The 23,225-nt window shown below is 39.6% G+C and overlaps 1 protein-coding gene and 1 pseudogene across 6 annotated transcripts in view; both read right to left on the bottom strand.

Moving 5' to 3' along the window:
* Window positions 1-648: 648 nt before the first annotated feature.
* Window positions 649-5,181, bottom strand: LOC128015207 (uncharacterized; annotated as a pseudogene).
* An 885-nt stretch (window positions 5,182-6,066) lies between these two features.
* LOC128016012 (transcriptional enhancer factor TEF-5) overlaps window positions 6,067-23,225 on the bottom strand; it is a 34,886-nt gene continuing 17,727 nt past the window's right edge. The window contains exons 4-15 of one of the 6 annotated variants that reach the window (XM_052600311.1): window positions 17,718-17,782; window positions 17,513-17,575; window positions 16,180-16,191; window positions 14,732-14,860; window positions 14,596-14,639; window positions 14,457-14,513; window positions 12,411-12,472; window positions 12,137-12,273; window positions 10,117-10,290; window positions 9,842-9,985; window positions 9,611-9,763; window positions 6,067-8,762 (exon numbers count right to left, since the gene is read on the bottom strand). In XM_052600311.1, the coding sequence (XP_052456271.1) occupies window positions 8,649-8,762; window positions 9,611-9,763; window positions 9,842-9,985; window positions 10,117-10,290; window positions 12,137-12,273; window positions 12,411-12,472; window positions 14,457-14,513; window positions 14,596-14,639; window positions 14,732-14,860; window positions 16,180-16,191; window positions 17,513-17,575; window positions 17,718-17,782 (1,154 nt within the window). In that variant the 3' untranslated portion in view covers window positions 6,067-8,648. Of the gene's footprint in view, window positions 8,763-9,610; window positions 9,764-9,841; window positions 9,986-10,116; window positions 10,291-12,136; window positions 12,274-12,410; window positions 12,473-14,456; window positions 14,514-14,595; window positions 14,640-14,731; window positions 14,861-16,179; window positions 16,192-17,341; window positions 17,405-17,512; window positions 17,576-17,717; window positions 17,783-23,225 lie in introns of all 6 variants that reach the window. The other 5 variants (XM_052600315.1, XM_052600312.1, XM_052600313.1 and 2 more) reach the window with 5 other exon arrangements.

The raw sequence follows: 23,225 nt of genomic DNA, 5'->3' as shown, positions 1-23,225 counted from the left end.
CGCTTTGTCCGCTGTGAGACCGAATGCTCGCTGGACAGAAAGAGAAACAGAAAAGAGAAAAATGAGAGCTTGACCGGGAGATTTTCTCACACTGCGTCCGCTGTGAGACCAATGCTCGCTGGACGAAAGAGAAAACGTAAGTGCTCTACCGGAAAAGTTCTCGCTTTGTCCGCTGTGAGACCGAATGCTCGCTGGACAAAAAGAGAAACAGAAAAGAGAAAAATGAGAGCTTGACCGGGAGATTTTCTCACACTGCGTCCGCTTTGAGACCAATGCTCGCTGGACGAAAGAGAAAACGTAAGTGCTCTACCGGAAAAGTTCTCGCTGCGTCCGCTGTGAGACCGAATGCTCGCTGGACAGAAAGAGAAACAGAAAAGAGAGAAAATGAGACCTTGACCGGGAGATTTTCTCACACTGCGTCCGCTTTGAGACCAATGCTCGCTGGACGAAAGAGAAAACGTAAGTGCTCTACCGGAAAAGTTCTCGCTGCGTCCGCTGTGAGACCGAATGCTCGCTGGACAGAAAGAGAAACAGAAAAGAGAGAAAATGAGACCTTGACCGGGAGATTTTCTCACACTGCGTCCGCTTTGAGACCAATGCTCGCTGGGCGAAAGATAAAATATATATATATTTTTTTTTTTTTTCTTCTCATTCAATGAGGGTTTGGTGAGCTTTTTTAATGTGGAATCGGTTGGTCCTGATATAGCTATGGAAAGCATCTGAGGACCATCTCCCAAGGGCTTGTATCTGCTGTTGGGAGAGGCCTTTTTGGGCTGCTGAAGTTGCTGCCCCAATACGGAATGAGTGACTTGAAAAATTCTTTACTGGAATGCCTGACTGTTGGAGAACGGCTTTGAGGTGTTTCTGGAACCAAAAACGAGTCACAGGTTTTTTTGGATTCGTCTATGAATAGGGGTTCCAGAGGAGATTTGGCCTGAGAGCTTCTCCATTGCGAATATGCCAGAACTGACTGGTATGGTTGGATTGGCGATGGGAGATTAAAAATGTATATGAAATGGCCTTTTTTGGTTTGGTCGGTCTTACTTTGTTTAATCAAATATGAAATTGATTCCCCATCTATTACTGATAAGTCTGAGATGGTGGGGTGGATTTTTGGGTCGAAGTTGGACGTGATGGCGAGTTCCGAACATCTGAGAAAACCAAAAAAGGCTAGGACAAACATAGCGTCAAGTGTGCGAGCGGTACTGATGGGCTGGTAGCCTGTGCGGAGGGCGCGAATGCATTTGGTGAGAATGTCTAACGTTATAGGTTGTCTAGCGTCGGTACGGCTGGGCTGGGATCTTTGAATCCCTTTGATCAGGAGGGAGGTTTGTGAGTTGTTTATCTCGGGGGAAGGAGCGCCGTACATCAATTTATGGAAAAACTGGATGCCGCTCAAGTATCCTTTGATGGACCCGACTTGGAGGCCCTTAATGCTATTAAGGTAGGTAATAAAAGAGGTGACTGAAAGAAGAGAGAAATCAGGGAAAGGCATGTTATAAGAGACATGGAATGTTTTAAAACATCTCCAAGCCGTCACGTAGGATTGGAGGGTTCTGGGAGAAACTGCTTTGAGGATAGTGTCGAGCGATGCGTCAAGCAGGGGTTTTAACGGGTGGGTTACGGGAATATTAGTTCTGAATAGCGAGGTACTGGAGTTGGGAATTGATCCGCCTCTGGAGCCAGCGTCCTGAATTTCTGAAACAGAAAACGAGACAGGGAGTCAGCGATTTGGTTTTCTGACCCAGGGATATGTTTAGCAGTTATGATAAATTGGTCGCAAGCTGAAATCCAGGTTAGACGCCTTAACAGTGGCATCAGAGCAGGTGAATGGGAACGGCCTTTGTTGATGCAATGCACTGTTGCGTCGTTGTCGCAGTGCACTAAAATGCTACTAGCGGCCCATTCTTTCCCCCACAGGAAAGCAGCTACTACGAGAGGGTAGAGCTCGAATAGAGCTGAGGACTGAGATATGTCCTGGAGCTGCGGTGGCCACGGAGCCGCGAACCAACGACCTTGAAAAAATCCCCCGAAACCGATTGAGGGGGCGGCGTCTGTGTACAGTTGGATATCGGTCGGGGACGAAACCAAGTTGTTATAGAAAAAGGATAGGCCATTCCACTGGTTTAGAAATGTTAACCATAGCCTGAGTTCGTCGCGACATGCTTGATTTATGGAAATAAGTTCCTCTAGTGAGTGAACGGAGGACGCGAGTGAGAGGAGATGTGATATAAAGGGGCGGCCCTGCGGAATGATGCGCATTGCGAAATTTAAATGTCCAAGTAGGGATAGGAGTTCGCGTTTTGAACAATTTGATTTTTTAAGGAAAGCAGAGGAGATGAGAATTATTCGGTCAATTTTCTCTTTGGGCAGGGAAGCTTGGAATTTGTCTGAATCTAAATTAATTCCTAGGAACTCGATTGATGTAGCAGGGCCAATGGTTTTTTTCTTCTGCGATGGGAATTCCTAGCTCAGAAAAAACGTTTTGGACTGTGAGCATGTGCGCGGCTGGGATGGCATTGGGAGGCGAGACTATTAAAAAATCGTCTAGCAAGTGAATGAGGTGGGGAATGGCGTAGTTGTTCGCCAAAATCCAGCAGACGGCTTCTGATAGCATGTCGAAAATTTTTGGGCTGCTTTTGCATCCGAAGGTTAGACGCACTGCGAAGTAATATTTCCCGAGCCAGCAAACTCCAAATAGATGCCATGAATCTGGATGTATAGGCATTACTTTGAAAGCAGATGTAATGTCAATTTTTGCAAGCCAAGCACCCCGACCTACGATTTTGATTAAGTCGATAGCCTGATCTATGTCGTGGTATTTCAACGAAAATTCATCGAGAGGGATCAAGCTGTTTATGCTTGGGAACGGGGAATTGTGCGGGGCTGACAGGTCGATTATTAGGCGTTTTTTACCCGAGAATTTCCTTGTAGCCACTCCAATGGGGCTAATACGAAACAGATCAAATGGAGGATTGTCAAACGGACCGATCATGAAGCCTGACTCAACTTCTCTTTTGATCAGTTTGTTTACGACTTCAGGTTCTATGAGGGCAGATTGAAGATTATTACATGTGATGTTTTGGGAGAGTGGGCACTCTACGCCGGGTTTAAAGCCATTTTTTAGGCCTGATAGCAGATAATGAGTAAATTCGGCATCTGGATGATGAGCTAGTTCGAAGTGCATGCGCGAAATATTTACAGGAGTCGCCAAATAATTTTTTGATTTTTTATTCACAGATTTGTAAACTGGACATACAATGCGGGCATGAGCACCGCCACAGAAATTACAGATGTGCATAAACCGGCAGCGCGCTCGGTGACATTTACCCTTGTTAAAATGGTTACAGGGCTGTCGGCTTTCGTCGAAGGGAGAATCCTGGTTTGCGTGGGTGGTTGCTGCCCGAGGCACGTAGCTGGTGGATTTAGCGGTGTTTGTTCCCTCGTAGGGAAGAGTCGAAGGGTTAACCTGCGGGCACGATGCGGTTGCGTGCGTAACTGACCTGCAAACTGCGCAAGTGATGTTTTTGCAGCCTAAAAACACTCTGCTGTGGAGATCGGAGTCGAGTGCGCCCCAGTATGCGCTTTGATTCCACTGTGCGACTCGCACTGCACTTTTAGCTGAAAATAGTTTATGGTACGTGTAGAAATGCCCACCCCCATAGGACAGCGCGAGCTCAGCTATGATTGCTTGATAATCGTTCAGTTCGCGCCGCCTGTGGGGGAAAGCTGAACAGATGATTTCAGTGAAACGGGAAAAAGCAATTGCAAACTCAGGAAATGAAAGAACGCGAGATGAGTGTGTGTTTGTATTTTTTAGGGTAACTGAAAAATCACTGCAATCTATACGGCGGTCTGGTTCCGCTGCGGGGAGTAGAGGGAGAAGAGAGGAAAGATCTATGTCCGCACCTGATAAGATCTGTGCTCGGATGCTTTGGGATACCGGTGGTGGTTCCATGACGACTGCGTTGGATGGCACGGGCATCGGAGTCGCTGTGAAGAGAGAATAAGGTGATTTATTTTGTATGAGAGAGCTAGGAAAGGTATGATCCGGGGCTGCGAATGTCGGCGGCGGCCTCACGCTTAGATGACCTGCTGTGGTTTGAAAAGGAAAGTTAGTTGGAGGGTATGACGAACAGGGAGGAGCATAATAATTTGAAGCGTGGGCTTGAACTGCAAGCGGAGGCGGGCCTGCGCTTGTTTGAGCTACTGGAGCCGCAGGCCACTGGAAGTGGGCGGGGTTATAACCTGGTGGGTAGAATTGTTGGTATCCTTGGGTCTGTGCTGGTAGCAGCGATGGCCTCGCGCTAGTGTCTCCAACGGGGGCTGTAGGCCACTGAAAAGAAAAAGGGTTATGTATAGCAGGATTATGAAACTGAGTGGCTGTGGGGGGGCCGCTGGGCCTGGCTGCATGCGGCACTGTGGCAGCAGGAACCGTGGTGGAGGGCTGGGCCTCATCGGGAGGTGGGTGTGGACCTGCCATGGCGGAATCTGGGGCGCGGCCTAGGCTCGCTGAAGACCGGTTTCTGCGGCTCGATGGGCGAAGCGAGCCAGATCCTGTGCGGGAACACGACGGTGGTAGCTGGGCAGGCGAATTTTGGGCCCTGCGGGCTTTGCTCTGCCTGTGGGTCGTTTTTGGAGTCGACTGTAGGGAAACGTACAGATCATACAGCTCCGCTTTGTTCATTTTTCGCGAAGCCTGTATGTCTGAGTTGCCGAGCGCTTCCCTCAATCCAGCTACGGTCCACTTCCCGATAGGTGGGATCGTCGGGACGGCCGAGCGGTAGGAGGAGGCCGGGGAAGAAGGTGGAAGCCTTGCCGGGGGCGGTGAAGACTGGCCTCGACGTCTTGGTGAGCGTAGGGCTTTTCGGGCCGGTGTGCGACCGCGTGAAGAAGCCTGGGGCTCAGGTGCGACGTCCGGCGTTGGAGGGATGGTCGTTGGACCGGCGGAATGTGAACGTGCATCCTTGGTGGTGTTTCCGTTCTCATCAGATGAAGAGCTCGATTGTGACATAATGGCAGAGCTGGAACCAAAAGCTACTAACTGCTGCGAGACTGTCAAATGAATTGAGGTGAGACTGCTGTATATATACACCTCTTACCATTGATTGCTGAGTGCTCTCCACCTGTGTTAATTATCTGCTCGTGCTTCTCCCGAACTTTGTTAATAAAACATCATGTGGAGAGGAGGATGGCAAAACACAGCGCCCCCTAGCAGGTAGAAAGAGGCTTTGGGAGAGGACTGTTCAGCTCCCAGAGCAAACAATGGGACAGCAGCGATTGCCAGCTCAAGCACTAACAGGACCAGACCCATGATGCCTGTACGTGTCGCGGTGTGGCGCATGCGTTCAGCACAGTGGAGACCCACCTTCACCTTTGCATCAGTGCGAGCTTCATTGATTGTGTTGACCAGCTCAGGAAAGAAACAGAATTAGAAAACGTGTTCATTTTTCAACAGCAAAGCGCACAATAAAGTGTCTTCCTGTCACTGACACACGACTTTGACTTTGTTTCGCGTATAATCGAGTTTTGCAATACAGTGTTTGTTTTTTGTGCAAAAGCTACTTTGAAGCAGATGCATGAAACTTGTTAAATGCGTGAACGCCTACTCTCGGACATCACGGTTTCGTCATTACAAGCGCCACGTTGAGTGGAATGCTGGGAAAATGAGTTTATTATCGTCTCTTTTTGGTTAAGTACAATGGCTCAAAATATTAATCAACATATTTTAAGTATTCTCTTTATAATTGTAATTAAACAGCTATTAAATCGCTATTCGGGGGTAATTATTTTAAAATTAGGCTATTTGGGCAGAGGTTTTTATTCGTGCTTAAGATTCAATAGCCTACATTTAACCAAAATAAAAAAATAGGCTAATAATTGTCCTAAAAGGCTTTTTTCAAATGCCCTCTAAAGGAAGAACTTCTGCAACATAGTGGAAGCAGATGATGAGAGTTAATTACCAAACACTAATCATGTTAACTCCGTTTTACTGAATGTCAGACATATAAATAAATATCTTGTTCCTTTTTGGCTTCCACAAAGATTTTGTCATCCTCACTGATGTGAAAGAGATTTTCATTTTCTTTATTTAATCAGGGACAATGCACATTAACAGTACATACAATATGTAAAATGCGGCAGATTTAGCCAACACTGCTAATTTTCATCCGCGGTCCCTTTTGGCACTTGTACAATAAGACACTTTGTACGAAGTTGTAAGTGTGTTTCAAGAAATATGGTCCAAGGAGACCCATGCCATTTTATTGGTATTGCTATACATTGTTTTGATTATATTGTACAAACCCCTAACGTTGAAAATATACATAACTGCAATGCACAACTGGCAACCAAGGCCACAATGAAGGGTTAAAAACAGAGGGAAAGCTTTTGCCAACACCACTTAGATTATGGCAAGAAATAACAGTAACACACAACATATTCAATGTATGCATATAGCATCAATCGAAAGTCAAAGAGAAAACATAAAATTAATAATTATAATAAAAATACTTATAAAAAGGAAACAAAAAGAAAACCTGTAAGAAAAAATACAATTGAGGAAACTGTCGTCATTGAAGTTCAAACACGAAAAAGTAGGTTAAGGCTGTACCAATATACATAAAATTTCCATTTTTAAGGTGTACCCAAGATTTAGCAGTACCTTCTGAACACATCTGACATTAAAACTATCAGCGAGCACCGTCTCATGTCTAACAACCATCCCAGGAACCGTCTTTCAATTTTAAGGGTGAGTGGAACAAAAATACTACATGGCTTCAACAAAAACAGGCATTTAAAACATCGAATCTGGTCTAAAATTCAAGTTTTAGTTCTCTAACGGGAAAATAAACATTACATTTTCAGTAGCAAAAATCTCGATTAAGCACCGTTAAAATGGCATATTTCTGTAATTTCATGTCAAACACCTGGTGCATTCTTACCATAAAAAAGGATTTGTATTTTTACATCTAAAAATGAGATGCACAAACCACAAAAACACACATCTGTGCTGACATATGGGGTGACATTAATGACTTCTCTGTCACACTTCAACACCAGATATAAATGAAAAACAGATGCTTTAACTAAAAACTAAAGGATCCGACATGAAATTCCAAAAAAAAAATTACTTGATGCAACAAAAAAAAAAGTGGTGCACAGAGCAAATATATTGTGAAGTTGAAGATAAAAAATGAGTAAGAAAGAGCTTGGAAATGAACATTCTCTTCAAGGGTTTAAAAAGCACCAGATACGACAGCAATGCAACAGCAATCCTCCAATTTTAAAACACAAACTCTTTCGAGGTATTGTTCCAGGATTAAATGCTTAAAATTTTGACGGGCAGCAACTGTGGAGCCATTTTCTTTGTACCAGAGTGGCATTCAGGCTTGACTCTTAAACAATCTGACCTTTTCTCAGTTCGTGCATCTCGCGAAAGCTTTGATGAACAGCAGAGTTAAATACGATGTCATGTTGTAACAAAGAAATTGATCGCTTTATCTATTCCTACTATTTCACGTCAAGAGGTAGTCAAAAGGCACTTCAGAGTATCAATCTATTTGTGTTTCTTTGAAGAAAGGCACTCACATTTGGGTCAACTACTCAAAATCCTTTAGTACCTGCAAAATGCTTTCTGACGCCTTTTCTCTTGTTCAAAGGACAGCTGATGAAACTAGTAACATCCGCAGTAATTCAGCTGAATAAAGGCATTGGTTTCCTGATATCTAACTGCAGTGTTTACAGTATGTTTGTCCTTTAGAAAGATGAACACAAACCCTCCGCTGGCCGACCGACCTGGTCCTCATTTACAAATCAGGTAAACCTCACAAACACATCCAGGTCATATTTCACCCCAAAATCAAAAGAATAAAAGATAATATATTTCTTTATGAAAAAAAAAATGCATAAAGAAAACAAGCTTATTTTTGGGACAATGTTTTTTTGCATCATGACATTATATTGACAAAATTTCAATATAATTTTTATTTTTTTACTGTAAAGCAGAAAAGCATTGCATTTGTGCTAATTTTCATTTTAAAAATTTTGGATTAATGAGAATAGTATTTTCTCTTGCTTTATAATAAGAATTGGGAGGGGGTACATCATGAAAATGACATGCAAAATTTGTCCTAAAATAGCCTTAATTTTCTTTATTTAAAATATGTATATATTAGGTGTAGATTTTTTTCTTCTGATTTTAGGGTAAAAAGAGACATTTCTATGTGAGATTCACCCTTAAATCACCGTAAAATGCTGCATAAATGGCACACATCGTCTTTCATGACATTCCTTCCCATCCAAACACATTCACATTCCCTCCGTGGAGACATAACAAAGCTTAAAAGACATCTTTGATCTGTATATGCAACAAAACCAAAATGACCCATTTTGTATTTAAGACATTAAAAAACAAATACAAAAAAGTGTTTTTTGATTTTTTTTTTTTTTTTAAACAGAGTAATACTATATTTTTTTTATGTCCTCAAAGACTCAAATTCTTTACCAGGTTTAAAACTAAAGCAAATCATTAGTGTTTTTTGTAACATTTTGGCGTATTCCTCCGATGTTTGGACAATTTGTCAGATTCCTCCATACGTGTGACGGAGGGACTGTGCAAAGTAACCGAAGTCTGGCAGCGGCGAGCGCTAGTCTTTAATGAGCCGATAGACGTGGTATTGTGCCCCGTGTTCACTCATCGACACTTCAAATACAAACGCTATACACAGAAGAGTCTCCTGGGTCTCTCTGTTGGTCACCACCTGCAGCAGGACAAACAGAGAAGAAACACAGAGAGCACTTCTATTACAGAAACTCAATTCTGACAGTTTTCACAAAGCTAAATAGCCTTTAGAAAATATTCATTTTGAGTACTATTTACAAGCAATAAACATAAATGTCAAATTATACACTATAACCATCATCATATATATGCACACACACACACACACACACAACATTTAAATTAATAAATTAATTGAATTTTGTAACCTTTATTTTTATAAAATTATAATTTTATATATTTCCTATAAATTACAGAATTCTTTTTTTAAAAAATTTCTGATCATAAATTTATATATAACTATAAATATATTAACAATATCATAATGATTGTGATTATTTTCAAGCATTAAACAATAAAATAAAATAATATATTACAACCATCATAATATCATCATCATCATTAAATATTAAACATTTTCAGAATTATCTGATAAATATATTTAGAAAAAATGTATATATGTGTGTGTGTGTGTGTGTGTGTGTGTGTGTGTGTAATTAAAGAAATTTTAATTTTGGAAACTACTTACAATAATTTTTATATTTTTTCTGATAATAAAATATATATTTCTATTATTAAGATTAGCATCACCAACTCCATCATTATTATATTTAAAAAATATATTTTTTCATAATTATAATTTCACAATTATAATTATAGTATTCTTAAAATATCTTTCTGAAAATGACTTCATGAATTCAATTAATTCTAGAACATCCATATTGCTCATTATATATGATTTTTCCTTTTCTTTTTGCTGGAAAAATGACTTGTCTATAAAACAATAGAGATAAATCTAAACATGACAGGCTGTTCAAAGTCTCTTACCTGTAAGATGGTGAAGTTTTCTAATACGCTGTTCATCATGTATTTCTCAGGCAGGTGCTTGAGCTTGTGGATGAAGTTGATCATATATTCACACATGGGAGAGCGGTGGATTCGATACAAACACTTCCCTCCCTCGACACGAGCGTACTCGGTCTGGAAGTCCAAAAGAAACGTGATCAGATGTGAGAAACGCCAGCGCTTTTCAGTCAGTTAAATGCTGCTCTCACCCACCTCCACTTTTTCCACCACTTGCTTCCCGAAAGAGCAGACTTTGGTTGAGACGGTGATGGTCATGTTCTCTGAGCTGCTGTACTGACCGCTGACCCCGTAGAAGGAGCCCGGTCCATCCTGAAAGCCGCTGTTGTTCAGATCCGCCTGAGACAGAAAAACAACCAACTAAATTCAAGTTGCATGATTGGAGGAATCAGTCATGTCTGGAGAAGCCCCACTAAAGTGCTTTTCAGTGAAAGGTTACATGCTTATTGACAGAAATCACATGCACACACCCAAAACTTGACGAGGAAGAAGGCGTTTTGAGGGCCCTTCTCGTACAGCTCCTTGAGTCCTCCCGTCTTCTCGGGGAACTTGTCGTAGATTTGTCGGATGTCCACCGCCTCCAGCAGAGGGTCGCTGTACGAGGGGTTGGTCTGGCCAATCTGAACAAACAGGTGTTTGCTGTACTGTAAAAATGAAAAAGTCAAATATATTGTGAGCCGTCTGTGTTTCTGTGCGCAACGCCAGGTTCATTATTAAAACCAATAAAGTTAGTCTTATTTTGAAAGAAGAAATATCAATATGTAAAAACAAGTGAATTAATTCAAAAGTCAGCAACAATTTGGTTAGAGCAAAAGGAGACAAACCAAATACTAAGAAATTCTTGAGTGTTCATCAGTTAAACTTTGACTGAAACAGTTACGTTGATAACATACTTAAAACAAAGAGCAATATCGGATTATAAATTCAACTGATAAATTTTTAGCATACGATAGCTAGAAAAATGTATAGTATAATGGTCACGTTTTATATATACATGATTTATATATTCTTTGTAAATTAACAAAATGAGAAAATGTTTATTAATTCAGGGTTTTTTTTGTTTAAAATTAGATTTATTTTTATTAATAAAAAAAGTGTATTAATAAATATATTATTAACCACTTTAAGGTACAATTTGTAAGATATTTGTAGTAAAATATCCAAAAACCACTAGGCTAGTGTTATATATTTTGTCCAGCTGATTACTAACAAAATCTCTAATGTTTTCAATTACTTGTAAATCATGAGAAAATTCCCATTCTAAACAGTGACACGGTGCATTCGCCTGTCAATGACTTTAGTTACCCTTTGTGACCGCCTTTATTGATGTAGAAACCACATGACAACAGTGTCGTGGACAAATGTGGAAGTAGTGTCTAGCGTCCAGCAAACCACTAACTTGCTTCAAGCTGTTCTTATTTACTTCTTCTTGCAGGTTTTATGGTGGATTGTGTTACTTATTTATGGAACATTATTATCGTTTACCATCTGCCGCTGGTTCTGTCGACAAAGACAGCTCCCGTAAACGTAAGCGTATAGACCAACCAAACGACCCAAGAAGAGTTTGGGACAAGAGGAGAAAAGGAGCGAGATTCAGTATCGATGTTGCATTTCCAAGATGGAGAGAGCTTCACGACAAACTTCAACTAGAAAGAGATGCTAATCTCACTTGTGTTTTACTCGACAGGTGAGTTGTTTTGATTCGTATCTTTACAGAAAATGTATGCTATTATAATGACCAACAAGATTAGTATTGTGGCCCATAATATTATGGGGCATACACACCAACCGCGGGGCATCAAGTCTGTAGACCCGCGCGAGGACGCGTCTGATCCATAGTCTGATCGGGTCTTTGCATTGACTTTGTATGAAATCTACTCGCGCAAATCGTTGAAGTCGCATGTGCTATGTATGCCCAATTATTGTGTTTGAATGTACACGAGTGTATATATTTGTTGAACAAGTGGTAATCGTTTTCACATCATCTGATTGAGAGCCATCAGCGGTTGGGTAGAAGACAACAAATTCCATCATTCCACGCTCCTTAGCGTCATCAAACCACGCGATTGTTATTGTTTTGGTAGTGCGCCCTCTAGTGGCAGGTCCTAAAAACACATTTTGGAACGTAGACGTGGAAAGTGCGCTATCCAAACTTACATTTCTATACTTCATGAACGAAAACATTTTGTAACATGATTTTGATGTACCATTTTCATGGTAATGCAATGTCTGATTTTAAAATGGGTTTCAAAGGATGAATTTTGACATTTTAAGGTTTTCAATTGATGTATACCTTCGTAGGATTTCTAAAGCATGATAGGGAAAAAGGCAACTAAGAAGGCTTTCTTTGACAAAGGTCAGATCTCCTGTTATGATGTAGACTTTTTTTGAGGTGCACACTTGTCATGAATTAATCTATTAATTTTTCCACATAATCCATTTCACTCTTTCCTCGACTCTTCTAGATATGCATAACTGCGGTCTACTCACAGAGTCCTGATCCTGCGGGACCTCCATGAACGCAGAGTACTCCAGAAGACGCAGTTTGGAGGAGGCGATGGTGCGATCCTGCCACACGGGCACTGCGGTGGCAACCGGCGGGAGAGGAGGGGCCAGGGGCTCATATGCTGCACAAACACAAGGGGGCGCCAGTTAAGACTCAACCTGGTACATTAACAGAAGAAATGGAAGTGTGTGTGTGTGTGTGTGTGTGTGTGGTTGGGGGGGTGAATGGACTAGTGGACTAGTGCACTAGCACACTTACATAAGGGTGGTTGAACAGGTCCTGAAAGGTTTGGGTAAGGAGTTTGTGCAAATGGCTTGATGCTGAAAAAGCGTTCAGGATTTGTTAGATTCAAAGTTCTTTTGCACATGAAAGATTATTGACTTGGGTTAAACGTCAACTTGTCAGGGTTCCCACACTTTTAGACCATTTCCAATCATTTGGAACCACTGGATAAGGATTGTTAAAAATAATTTTGATGAAACTAATTTGTAACCAGTTCAACTGAATCGAAAGCAAAGAGCGAGTAAAAAAACAACAACAAAAAAAGATTCACTCACAAGTCAAACATCAGTATGGTTTCTAAACAAGTCTTATTAAGTCTTATAACAAGCACATTATTATTTAATTAATATTCCAGATGGAGAGGATAACAAAAAAAAAAAATTATACTCTTTCTTCTGCTGAACACAAAAGGTGATATTTCGAAGAATGTTGGTTACCAAACAGTTGATGGTAGCCACCGACTTCCAGAGTATTTGTTTTCTATATTATGGAAGTCAATGGCCATTGTCAACTTTTTTGTTACCAACATTGTTTAAAATATCTTCTTTGTTGGAGAAGAAAGGAACTCAGTCAGGTTTGGAACAACATGAGGCTGAGTGAAAAATGTCAGATTTTCATTTTTGGGTGAACTATCGTTTTACAGTTTTCCTGGTATCTTCCAGTTGTCCATGACAGTGGGAACCCTTTGGTCATGTGTTGCTTTAAAGGTGGCAATATTTCACACCTTGACACTTCAGTTGTCCCACAACTGTTCGTTTTGGCCGTTTCAGCTAAGCGTAAGTTCACCTACTTCAGAGTGGAAGTGTAACATCACAACAGTCTTGTGTGTCTGATAACACACGCGCTCAAGAGATCTCAACAGAAGCGGAGACCACAGAGCCCACCATGTGGAGAGGAATTAGTTTAGCAAGCTGCCTGTGAATAATGATGGGAGTAAAAAGCAGAACCCAGACAGAGCAGCATACTAAAATCGGTCTCTAATGGGATTTCCTGCACCCGTACTGAATCTGCCATAAATCCAACCAAGTTTTAGTGAAACTGTGAGTTTCAAATCTGAACTGAATGTGATGGAAAAGAGTGGCCACCACAGAATAATAAGAGATAATAAAAAATAAAAAATACTTTTAACCACAGATGAATTTATGACTTTCTCAGTTGTTTGTAATTACTAGACTATTCAATAACATTGCACAGAGAAATGTAGGATTAAATAATTTAGAGCCAAGCATAACTAGAACAACTTATTTTATAGAAATGGATGAGTTTTTCATAACTTCATGATTTTATTAATTTCCGTGACTTTTCCAGTAAATTTCCTGAAATTATTCTTGTATTATCATGTATTAGTGTATTATCATGTATTGTTATATAATTATATATACATAGTTTTCTATATTTTCCACACGCATAGTAATCTTGCACAGATAATAAACCGATGCATCGTTTTCACGAGCTGTCCTCCAAAAAACCTGATTTATTTACAAACAAATGTCTCTTAAGACGATTTTGTCTCTCACATCAAACAAACGTTGTTATTGTGAACTAAAACTATTAAAATACTTCTTTGTTTACTGAAATACAGCTAAAATAAAATATAAATATTAGACGAAAGCCTTAACGAAAATCCGAAATTTTGCTTTGGCCATTAACTGAAATAGGTTTAAGCTACTAAAAAAAAAAAAAAAAAAAAAAAAAAAAAAAACTAGAAAGAAATATAATATAATAAATATATAAGGTATAATATATATATATATAAAAAGACAAATAATAAAAAGTAATAAAAAGACAAATTTACTTAAAACTGAAAATCTGAAAAATATGAATAAAAACTATAGTACTAAAATAACCCTCTCTCAAATGCAAGATATACTAGTTTGAATCAGTCAAATAAGTCACTGAAACGGTTGGACCTATTATACTACTGTCAATAGAATCTGAAGCAGATTCCCATCTGAAGCAGTGAATCAATGTTAACTCTAACTGATCAGAAAGATCAGTTCAAGCTCTGTGGAGGGAACTTACGCGTAGCTGGTGCGGCCAAGCCCAGGACTTCTTCCTGGATTGTGCCTAAGAACCAGCCTGATACATAAAATGTAATCCATTAAACGTGCCAGATACACAAACACACAGAGCAACACGTATGAATTCATGAGTTACTCACTCCTCAGAGGGTCCGGGTTGGCCGGGGATGGGGGTCGGCCAGAACTGGAAAACAACAGTGAAAAAAAAAAATCAAATCCCTCTATAATTTGTCTAAAAGGTTACTTCCAGGTTAAATACAACTATCTAAATTGTACCCGTGCAGACGGGGGGTAGGGGGACTGCGGAAGAGGCGGAAGAGGGCTTTTGATTAGACTAGGGGACACGATCTGAGCGGAGGAAAGTGCTGCCATGTTCTGGAGAGCCTTGTCTTTGGACGCTTGATCCTGAGAAGATGGAGACACAGGTGAGCAGAATAATCCAGAAGACAATAATGACTAAATCATTGTTAATTTTAATTCATGCAAAGCAGCCTGCTGATTTATGATAAAGCAAGAAAGGGAAACAACAGAAGATCAGAGAGCACCATATGAATCACAAAGAGAATAAGATTCACATTTACAGTGAATGCAAGACAACAAAGGACATTTGTTATAGGTAAATTGATGTCTAAGGCTTCATATATCTTGTTTTCTTTCAGCTGTGCATTAACATCAGCACACAGAACTGCAACACTATCTCTGCAGTATAAAGGCAGCTTTAGATGAGTAAATGGATGCAAAAAACTAAACACAATATAGCATACAAACAGAAGACCAATCAGTATGCAAATATAATGATGTCACTGCTGTTAGATTTTAGGATTCTGAACATTCTAAAAATGTAACGATTTCTAAAAATGTAACGATTTTAGGATTCTGAACATTCTAAAAATGTAACGATTTTCAAACTAAATCTCAAATTTGTGCATCTATAAATGTATTAAAAAATAGGCCTTTAAATTAAGGCTGAAAATATTGCAAATTTTTATTTTTGTATTAACTAGTCCTCTGCCTTGTGAACATTATCATTATGTAGTCGATAATTAGTAACTGAACATTCAGACTGTCTTTAAGCCTTTCAAAATCATGTTTAATAAGAGTCTCTGGATAACAGTTTCAATAAGAAGAGGAAAAGGGCAAAAGCAATACAGTTATCTGAAAGATATCAATTATTGGGCAGCCAGCAAAGCAAAAGCAACATACTGGCAAGGGATGTCAAACAAACACACACGGTTTTGAACTACATTCCAGTTTTGTCTTCAAGTTCACCAGTCATTCACTAAATCTGGTCAAGTTTCTTCTTCAAGGATATTAAATTATGCCCACAAATGAAAGCAGAAATTAACTACACGTTTGGCATGACATTTCCGTTTTCCAGAGGCTGAGCGTGCAGCATGTCACTTTGCATCACAATAAATGAATGTGGATAATAAAAAGACTTGCAGCTAACTCGGAAGCAAGACCACAATATGTGGTGTTGTTTCGCAATTAAGTTTCTGGAATTAATAATGGCTGTATGATCTGCAGTACATCACAAAATAGAGGGACGACATGGAAACTTCAGAGAGCAAAACGGCCAGGCACATTATTGACACAAGAATTATGAGAAGAGGACTTTATAACGGCAGTGCTGGATGTAAGCTGAACCTGTGCAGGACAGCCAAGCAAAGCGAAGCAAAAATAAAAAGTCAACAATAATCTGCACCATTCAAATCCACACTTACCAAGTTCATTGCCTGAATCAAAAGAAAGAAACACCATTAGTACAATATTCTGAGGGCAAATTATACTAAACCTTTTGTAACTGACAGCAAAGTTCTGGATGTATGCCAACTAGTCAGTTCTATTCTAGAGCTTATCAAACTATTTCCTAGACATTAAAACTGCTTGTGAAAAAGCGCCTATGAATAGGTAGAAATTTTCATACTTTGTGCATAAAAAAAAGCCACACACATTAACTCGATTTGTTCAATGTTTTTATAACATTCCTGAACAAAAAAATAGCTAATAAGAATTAAAAAATAAAAAGAATGTGCATTTCAGAAAATAATTTACTTCTGTCTTGTAGTTCATGAATATATTGACAGGGGGCGCCAAACATTACAATTTAAAATAATCAAAAATACTACATTGCCATTAAGGCAAATTCTAGATATTAATGTTAAGAATTCAGTGTTTACGCAAATGATATTTATGTAACTTTGGAATCCAACTGACTTATCCTAAATGTAAGGTAAAAACATTTCAACATAATAATCCAGCATTTTATTCTAACTTTGTTCAATCCTGATTAGAATAACTTTTATACACAATTTACAAATTTAAAAATGTTCAAGTCATCCTTTAAACAACGTATTTTTACCATAAACCAACTACATTACATATTATCTCCCTCTATTCACACACAGACAGATAATAATACGATTTAATTTAATTTCAACATATGTTTAAGTCTCGGACAGACTCATAAAATAATCTGCATTTGACAAACCCATACTGGTCGACCGCTAATTCTCATGACAGTATTGTGACATCCAGCAGTTTCTCAGACAGACTTTACCAGTCAAAACTGAATATTGGTGACACACACATGGAGTCTGGATGCAAGGAAAGAAGGTTGAAGAAACAGTGAGCTTCAGGAAAGCCGACAGTCAAAGATCTCAGGCATTCATGCACCTTCAGCAGCGCCAAACACAAGCACTACGCTACATGGCACAGCTTTCCATAGCACTTCCTGCTTTGTTTTTATGCCAAATATTGATGAAAGCACTCATTCCTCGAGATTTCATTCAGCCAAAGATAAATGGAACTTCTAGCGATCTCTCATTGGTTTGTGCAAAGGCAAATGCTGTCAAGCCCCGCCCCCACCCGCAGGAAAGCGCATACCTTCAGCTTTGACTGTATCTCGCGAGATTTTCTCCGGGCAAGAACCTGCAAATGGCTAGAAACCTGCAGAACAGAAAAGCCAAAGAGGAGGAAAAGAAAAAGAAAAGGAGGAGGAGAAAGAGAGAGAGAAGCCGTAACCAAAGAGGGACAAGATCTGCGTTTCCAACCTACCTTTATACCTGCTTGATACTCTCGAACTTTCTTCCGCGCTAACACCTGTATGTGACTAGATACCTGAAGAATTTTGAGATGGTTTAACAAAAATACACATTTATTTCACCTACTAAACGGAGAACTGTTATTAAAGTTGTTGTTATGCAAACAAATAATTATTGCAATCAATAGTATATATACATATATGAAGTGCATTAAATACCTGTTTTCTTGTGCGGGTTTTGCCTGTTCTCAGCTTGATATATCTGGCAATAAGCTCATTGCGACCTGAGAAGAAAAGAACAGTTCCTGTAAGTTTTACAGTGACCAAAAGGTGGCGACAAAAGCAATGCAAGAGAAGCACGCATCTCTCAACAACACTGGCAGAATTCACGAGACTGAAACCACAAATAGAACTGATACAGACAGGCTTTTGGCTTTATATAATAGATTTGCCATCACATTTTTAAACTAAATACCTATTAGTATTTCACAGCAGCAGTATTCAAAAATTAAAAGAAAACATGCTAAACTTGACAAAACATGTTATGACAGTAACAAATATGTTAGATTTCTCTGAAAACAAGACTTAATCTCTTCTAAAGTAAATGTTTGTTTTAAGGATGTTAACATTTTGATTAGGAGGAAAATAATTCTAATTAAGAAAAAAAAAAAAAAAAAATCAGTATGAATGTCCAATGCTTTATATTTGCAATTTTTTGGTCTTATATAATGCAGTAACTTAAGTAGTTTTAATTTACTGTGAAACTTCTGAAGGAGCCTATGGCTTAAGGCCAGGACACACCAAGCCGACAGTCGGGCTAGTTGGTTTGGCAAGTTCCAAGGCAGTTTTCCCGATTCAACATGTCGGGGCCGTCGGCGAGAGTGAGAGCTCTGATTGGATGTTCAGTTTAGCGAACAAGTCAGTGCCCGAGAATGAAAGCAAAAGTGATGCAAACAAGCAAGTAAATGAAGGCGGTACAGACAGAAGGCTGTTTAAATGTTACGTGATCTTTCCCAATCATTCTAATATGCGAATGTTTTCATAACAACATGAGACGTTTAAAATAATTAAAGGGTTGGTTATTAATATGTTTTATATATATATATATATATATATATATATATATATATATATATATATATATATATATATATATATATATATATATATATACCTATATAGTGAAAGTGACATTCAGCCAAGTATGGTGACCCATACTAAGAATTTGTGCTCTGCATTTAACCCATCCGAAATGCACACACACAGAGCAGTGAACACACACACACACACACTGTGAGCACACACCCGGAGCAGTGGGCAGCCATTTATGCTGCGGCGGTCTAACCATCAGGCCACGACTTCCCCATAGGTCCTTTTTATCCCTGTATCTATAGAAATATGAACTTTTGTCATATAGCTCCGGTTGACTGCTCACTGACAACATCAGTCATTCCTCCATGTTGAATAAGTGACTCCTAGCAGGCTCCTGATTGGTTAACGCGGCGCGAATTGACACCAAAGTTCAAATGTTTCAACTTGGGCGGCAAATGCAAATTTGCGTCAAACGCTTAAATGCACAAAAATCACCATTCGTGCTCAACGCGCGTATCGTGTAAAACGCTCAATTCGTCCATCAATTCCGCGCCATGCTAAATGCCTCATTCGCGCCGTGAGACCTCCAGACGCGCATAAACGCCTTTGCATTGACTTAACATTGAAATCATTTGTGCCAGACGTTCTATACGCGTTTGGTGTGAACAGCATAAAATATCCAAAAACCACTAGGCTAGTGTTATATATTTTGTCCAGCTGATTACTAACAATATCTCTAATGTTTTCAATTACTTGTAAATCATGAGAAAATTCCCATTCTAAACAGTGACACGGTGCATTCGCCTGTCAATGACATTAGTTACCCTTAGTAACCGCCTTTATTGATGTAGAAACCACATGACAACAGTGTCGTGGACAAATGTGGAAGTAGTGTCTAGCGTCCAGCAAACCACTAACTTGCTTCAAGCAGTTCCTTATTTACTTCTTGCACATTTTATGGTGGATTGTGTTACTTATTTATGGAACATAATTACTGGTTACCATCTGCCACTGGTTCTGTCAACAAAGACAGCTCCTGTAAACGTAAGCGTATAGACCAACCAAACGACCCAAGAAGAGTTTGGGACAAGAGGAGAGAAGGAGCGAGATTCAAACTCGGTGTTGCATTTCAAAGATGGTGAGAGCTTCGCAACAAACTTCAACTAGAAAGAGATGCCGATCTCGCTCGTGTTTTACTCGACAGGTGAGTTGTTTTGATTCGTATCTTTACAGAAAATGTATGCTATTATAACGACCAACAAGATTAGTATTGTGGCCCATAATATTATGGGGCATACACACCAAATGCGGGGCGTCGCGTCTCTAGACCCGCGCGAGGACGCGTCTTATCCATAGTCTGATTGAGTCTTTGCAATGACTTTGTATGTAATTTTACTAGTGCAAATCGTTGAACTCGCGTGTGCTATGTATGCCCAATTATTGTGTTTGAATGTACATGAGTGAATATATTTGTTGAACAAGAGGTAATCGTTTTCATATCATCTGACTAAACCGTAATCAATTAAATCCATGATTTATTTTCCGTCTGATTGATGGCCGTCAGCGGTTGGGTAGAAGACAAGAAATTCCATCATTCCACGCTCCTTAGCGTCATCAAACCATGCGATTGTTATTGTTTTGGTGCACCCTCTAGTGGCAGGTCCTACAACCTGTACCTTTAAAAACACTAACTTCCATTATCTATTTAAATACTGATCATTTACCTGTATATAAAATAAACAATGCCTATAAATAAAAATAATAAATACTAGAAAAAATATATATTTCTACTTAATATCTATTTAATTGAGAAATGCTTGGAGAATATGTCATTTTATTATATATTAATATTTAAAAAATATAATAATGTGTTATTATTGTTATCTAAATTTTCAATTACAACAAAAACAAAAAAAGTAACACTTTCGACTGTTCAAATTTTCTCACTAAAGACAAAAACTGTCCTGAAATTTGAATGCATGGGGCATTCGGCGCCCCCTTCAGTAAGACAGTAGGTTATCAAACTATTTTAGCTAGTGACATTTCCCGCTCATTGATTAGCAGCCATAGACATGTTCAGTGTAGAGTCCAAGTAGAATATGAATGGCCATATCTGCCTTGAAGTAAAAAAATTGGGATATAAAGTCAAATATAATTAGCAAGATTTAAAAACATATTGTCAGAAATAAAGTCTCAACTTGTATATACAAATTTTTCGGAAAACATTGTTGCAATTAAGAGTATTAAAGCTGCAAATTGCTATTATTATTATTATTTTTTTAACTATGAAGTGGAAATTGTCTTCCACAGAAAAGAGACCACTGCAGTGATTTGAGTTTGGTTTCTGCACACCCTTCCCCAGACACACCCTCTCTCTCTCTCCGAGCCTCCGCATTCCTCACATTCCACTGCGCCTGTGACATCTGCCCCACACAACTTGATTTGATGAGGCCAACAGCCTGGAGCATGCGTTCAGAGAGCGAGAGAAGGGCCCGAAAAAGTGAGGGGGGAGAGAGTAAGAGAGAAACAAAGAGCTTTGCTGTTTCTGCAAACAACTGGCAGCTGAAGATCATCCCGTCTTACCAAACGGACACCCACACCTGCCACGAACCGTTCCGGCAGGAGGCAAAGAATAACACGGACCCCCTATGTCCCATATTCCCACCTCCAAGCTCTAATTCCCTCATCGAGTTTCTTCTCAACCTTTGCATGTCTGTAAAGGAAGCTCAAGCAGGACTGTTTCAATTCAGGAATAACACCTGAAAACTTTAGCAGGTCACTGGAAGGTTGCTGGATCAATTCCTGCAAGGAATGAGCTGTGATCCACTAACCAAACCACAATCAACACAAACTTATCTCGTCCTTCAAACACCATTCACGCTCTCTGCTGAGATGGTTTACCAGAACGTGCTGTTGAACAGAAATGAGACTCAAGCTGGGTCGGAAGAGCGGATGGTACTTGGCTCCATCATCATGCTGCAGGGCATTTTTGTTAGCCTCCGTTCCCGTTGAAGCACAGGGGGAAAATATCTTGAAGCTATAACAACTATGAAACCAGACAGACGGCATTTCTGCCATTCAACTGGGCTGTAAATCCCCCGGGCAGAGCCAAGACGCTGAGAAGAGGAGATGAGGGAGGAAAGGAAGGCCTGGTAGCATCAGAAATTTAGCATTTTGTGAAAAATGGCTTGACATTTGGCATGCAACATATACAGATGTCAGGTGTGTGTTCTCTCCAGTGGTTTAAGAGAATTTAGTTCACTTAACTTCATTTCTTGTGAACGCAACTGTACATCTCACTGCTGTGACCTCAAATCTTCATTTATTACTTGAGACGTAAACAGGCTCTCCTAATGTCATATTGAGAGATCCAAAAAATATAAAGGTATAATTCTGCAATATAGTCACCATTACAAGAAACGTTTACACGTTTAGAAGAAACAAGTCGCTATTGGGAGCAAAACTCAAGTTAAACTCTTGGAGCCATTTCCTGCTGGAGGGTTGAAAAAAAATTCAAAGCATAACAACTTTCCATCCATCAAAGTTAGTGTAATAATAAAAAAATCTCGATCCAGGCGGTGTTAACAGGGCCAGAGCAGACAGCGTTCCCCAGGCCTCACATCAGCGGTGGTATTATGAGCGCTGTCGTCATTCTCTTTGTGAGGGGGCTCCTTCAGTGGCAGATGACTACATGTAAATGGATAACGTGTTTATAGTCACAGGAGAGAACAGGCTCTCCATGAGGTCGGTATTCGCTTTCCTGAAGATGGCAATGAGAGTCCATTATTTATTAATAAATCCGATTTGTGGAATTTCACTTTATTGGCACAGTGACTTAACATGTCAAATCATCTCACAAAACAACTTTCACTGGAAATAAACCACTAAACCTTTATCTGTCAAACATACCATGGAGAACAAGTGATATAAAACGAAACCAAGGATACCGCCATTAGGCCGCATGATTTCAAGGGAATCCCTCAATGAAAAAAAAAGACAGATACACAACAGATATCAGGCATAAGCTTCCAGAAAATGCCAATGATGTCCTATCAAACAATGTCAATATTCCAGTATTTTCTTATCAGCCAGTCATGGCATCTGAAACACGCATTTGAAGCGTCTTTCTGACTTCATAGTGAGTCAGTTAGTATGTTTAGATCTACTGCAAGAAGAGGATAAAGCCTGAATGATGTAATCCCAGACTAAAGAAGAGACTCAGGAGGCTTGCTTGCCAGATTTAGTGTGCTGTCTTGTCGTCTGCAGCCAACACAGACAGCCGCACCTTCTAAGAGAGGATGAAACGGATTTAATAGCTTGAAAAATGTCAGCTGCTTTGTTGACACATGCTGCATAAAAGAAAGACCTTGCATAGGGTCTACAAGAGATGCAACTAACTCTCACAGTTGATCCTAACAGACTGATACTTGCGTGTTGCTAATCTAGTGAAAACCACTATTACGGAGCATAAAAAGTGCATAGGTTTTCCCATTTATACTTTAATAGCCCTGCTTAAACTTGACATTTCCCTTTAACTCAGAACCTGTCCCAAATGACACACTCGAGATTGCCAATCCAAGCTAGCACTGATTTGGCAAAAGGCTTCCCTTAGCCAAAAGGACCACTCTTTATACA

Source organism: Carassius gibelio, chromosome A6 (assembly GCF_023724105.1).
Source record: "Carassius gibelio isolate Cgi1373 ecotype wild population from Czech Republic chromosome A6, carGib1.2-hapl.c, whole genome shotgun sequence".
Lineage (NCBI taxonomy): Eukaryota > Metazoa > Chordata > Actinopteri > Cypriniformes > Cyprinidae > Carassius > Carassius gibelio.
Note: the sequence above shows the minus strand (reverse complement) of the source record. Positions and strands in the feature narration are given on the sequence as shown.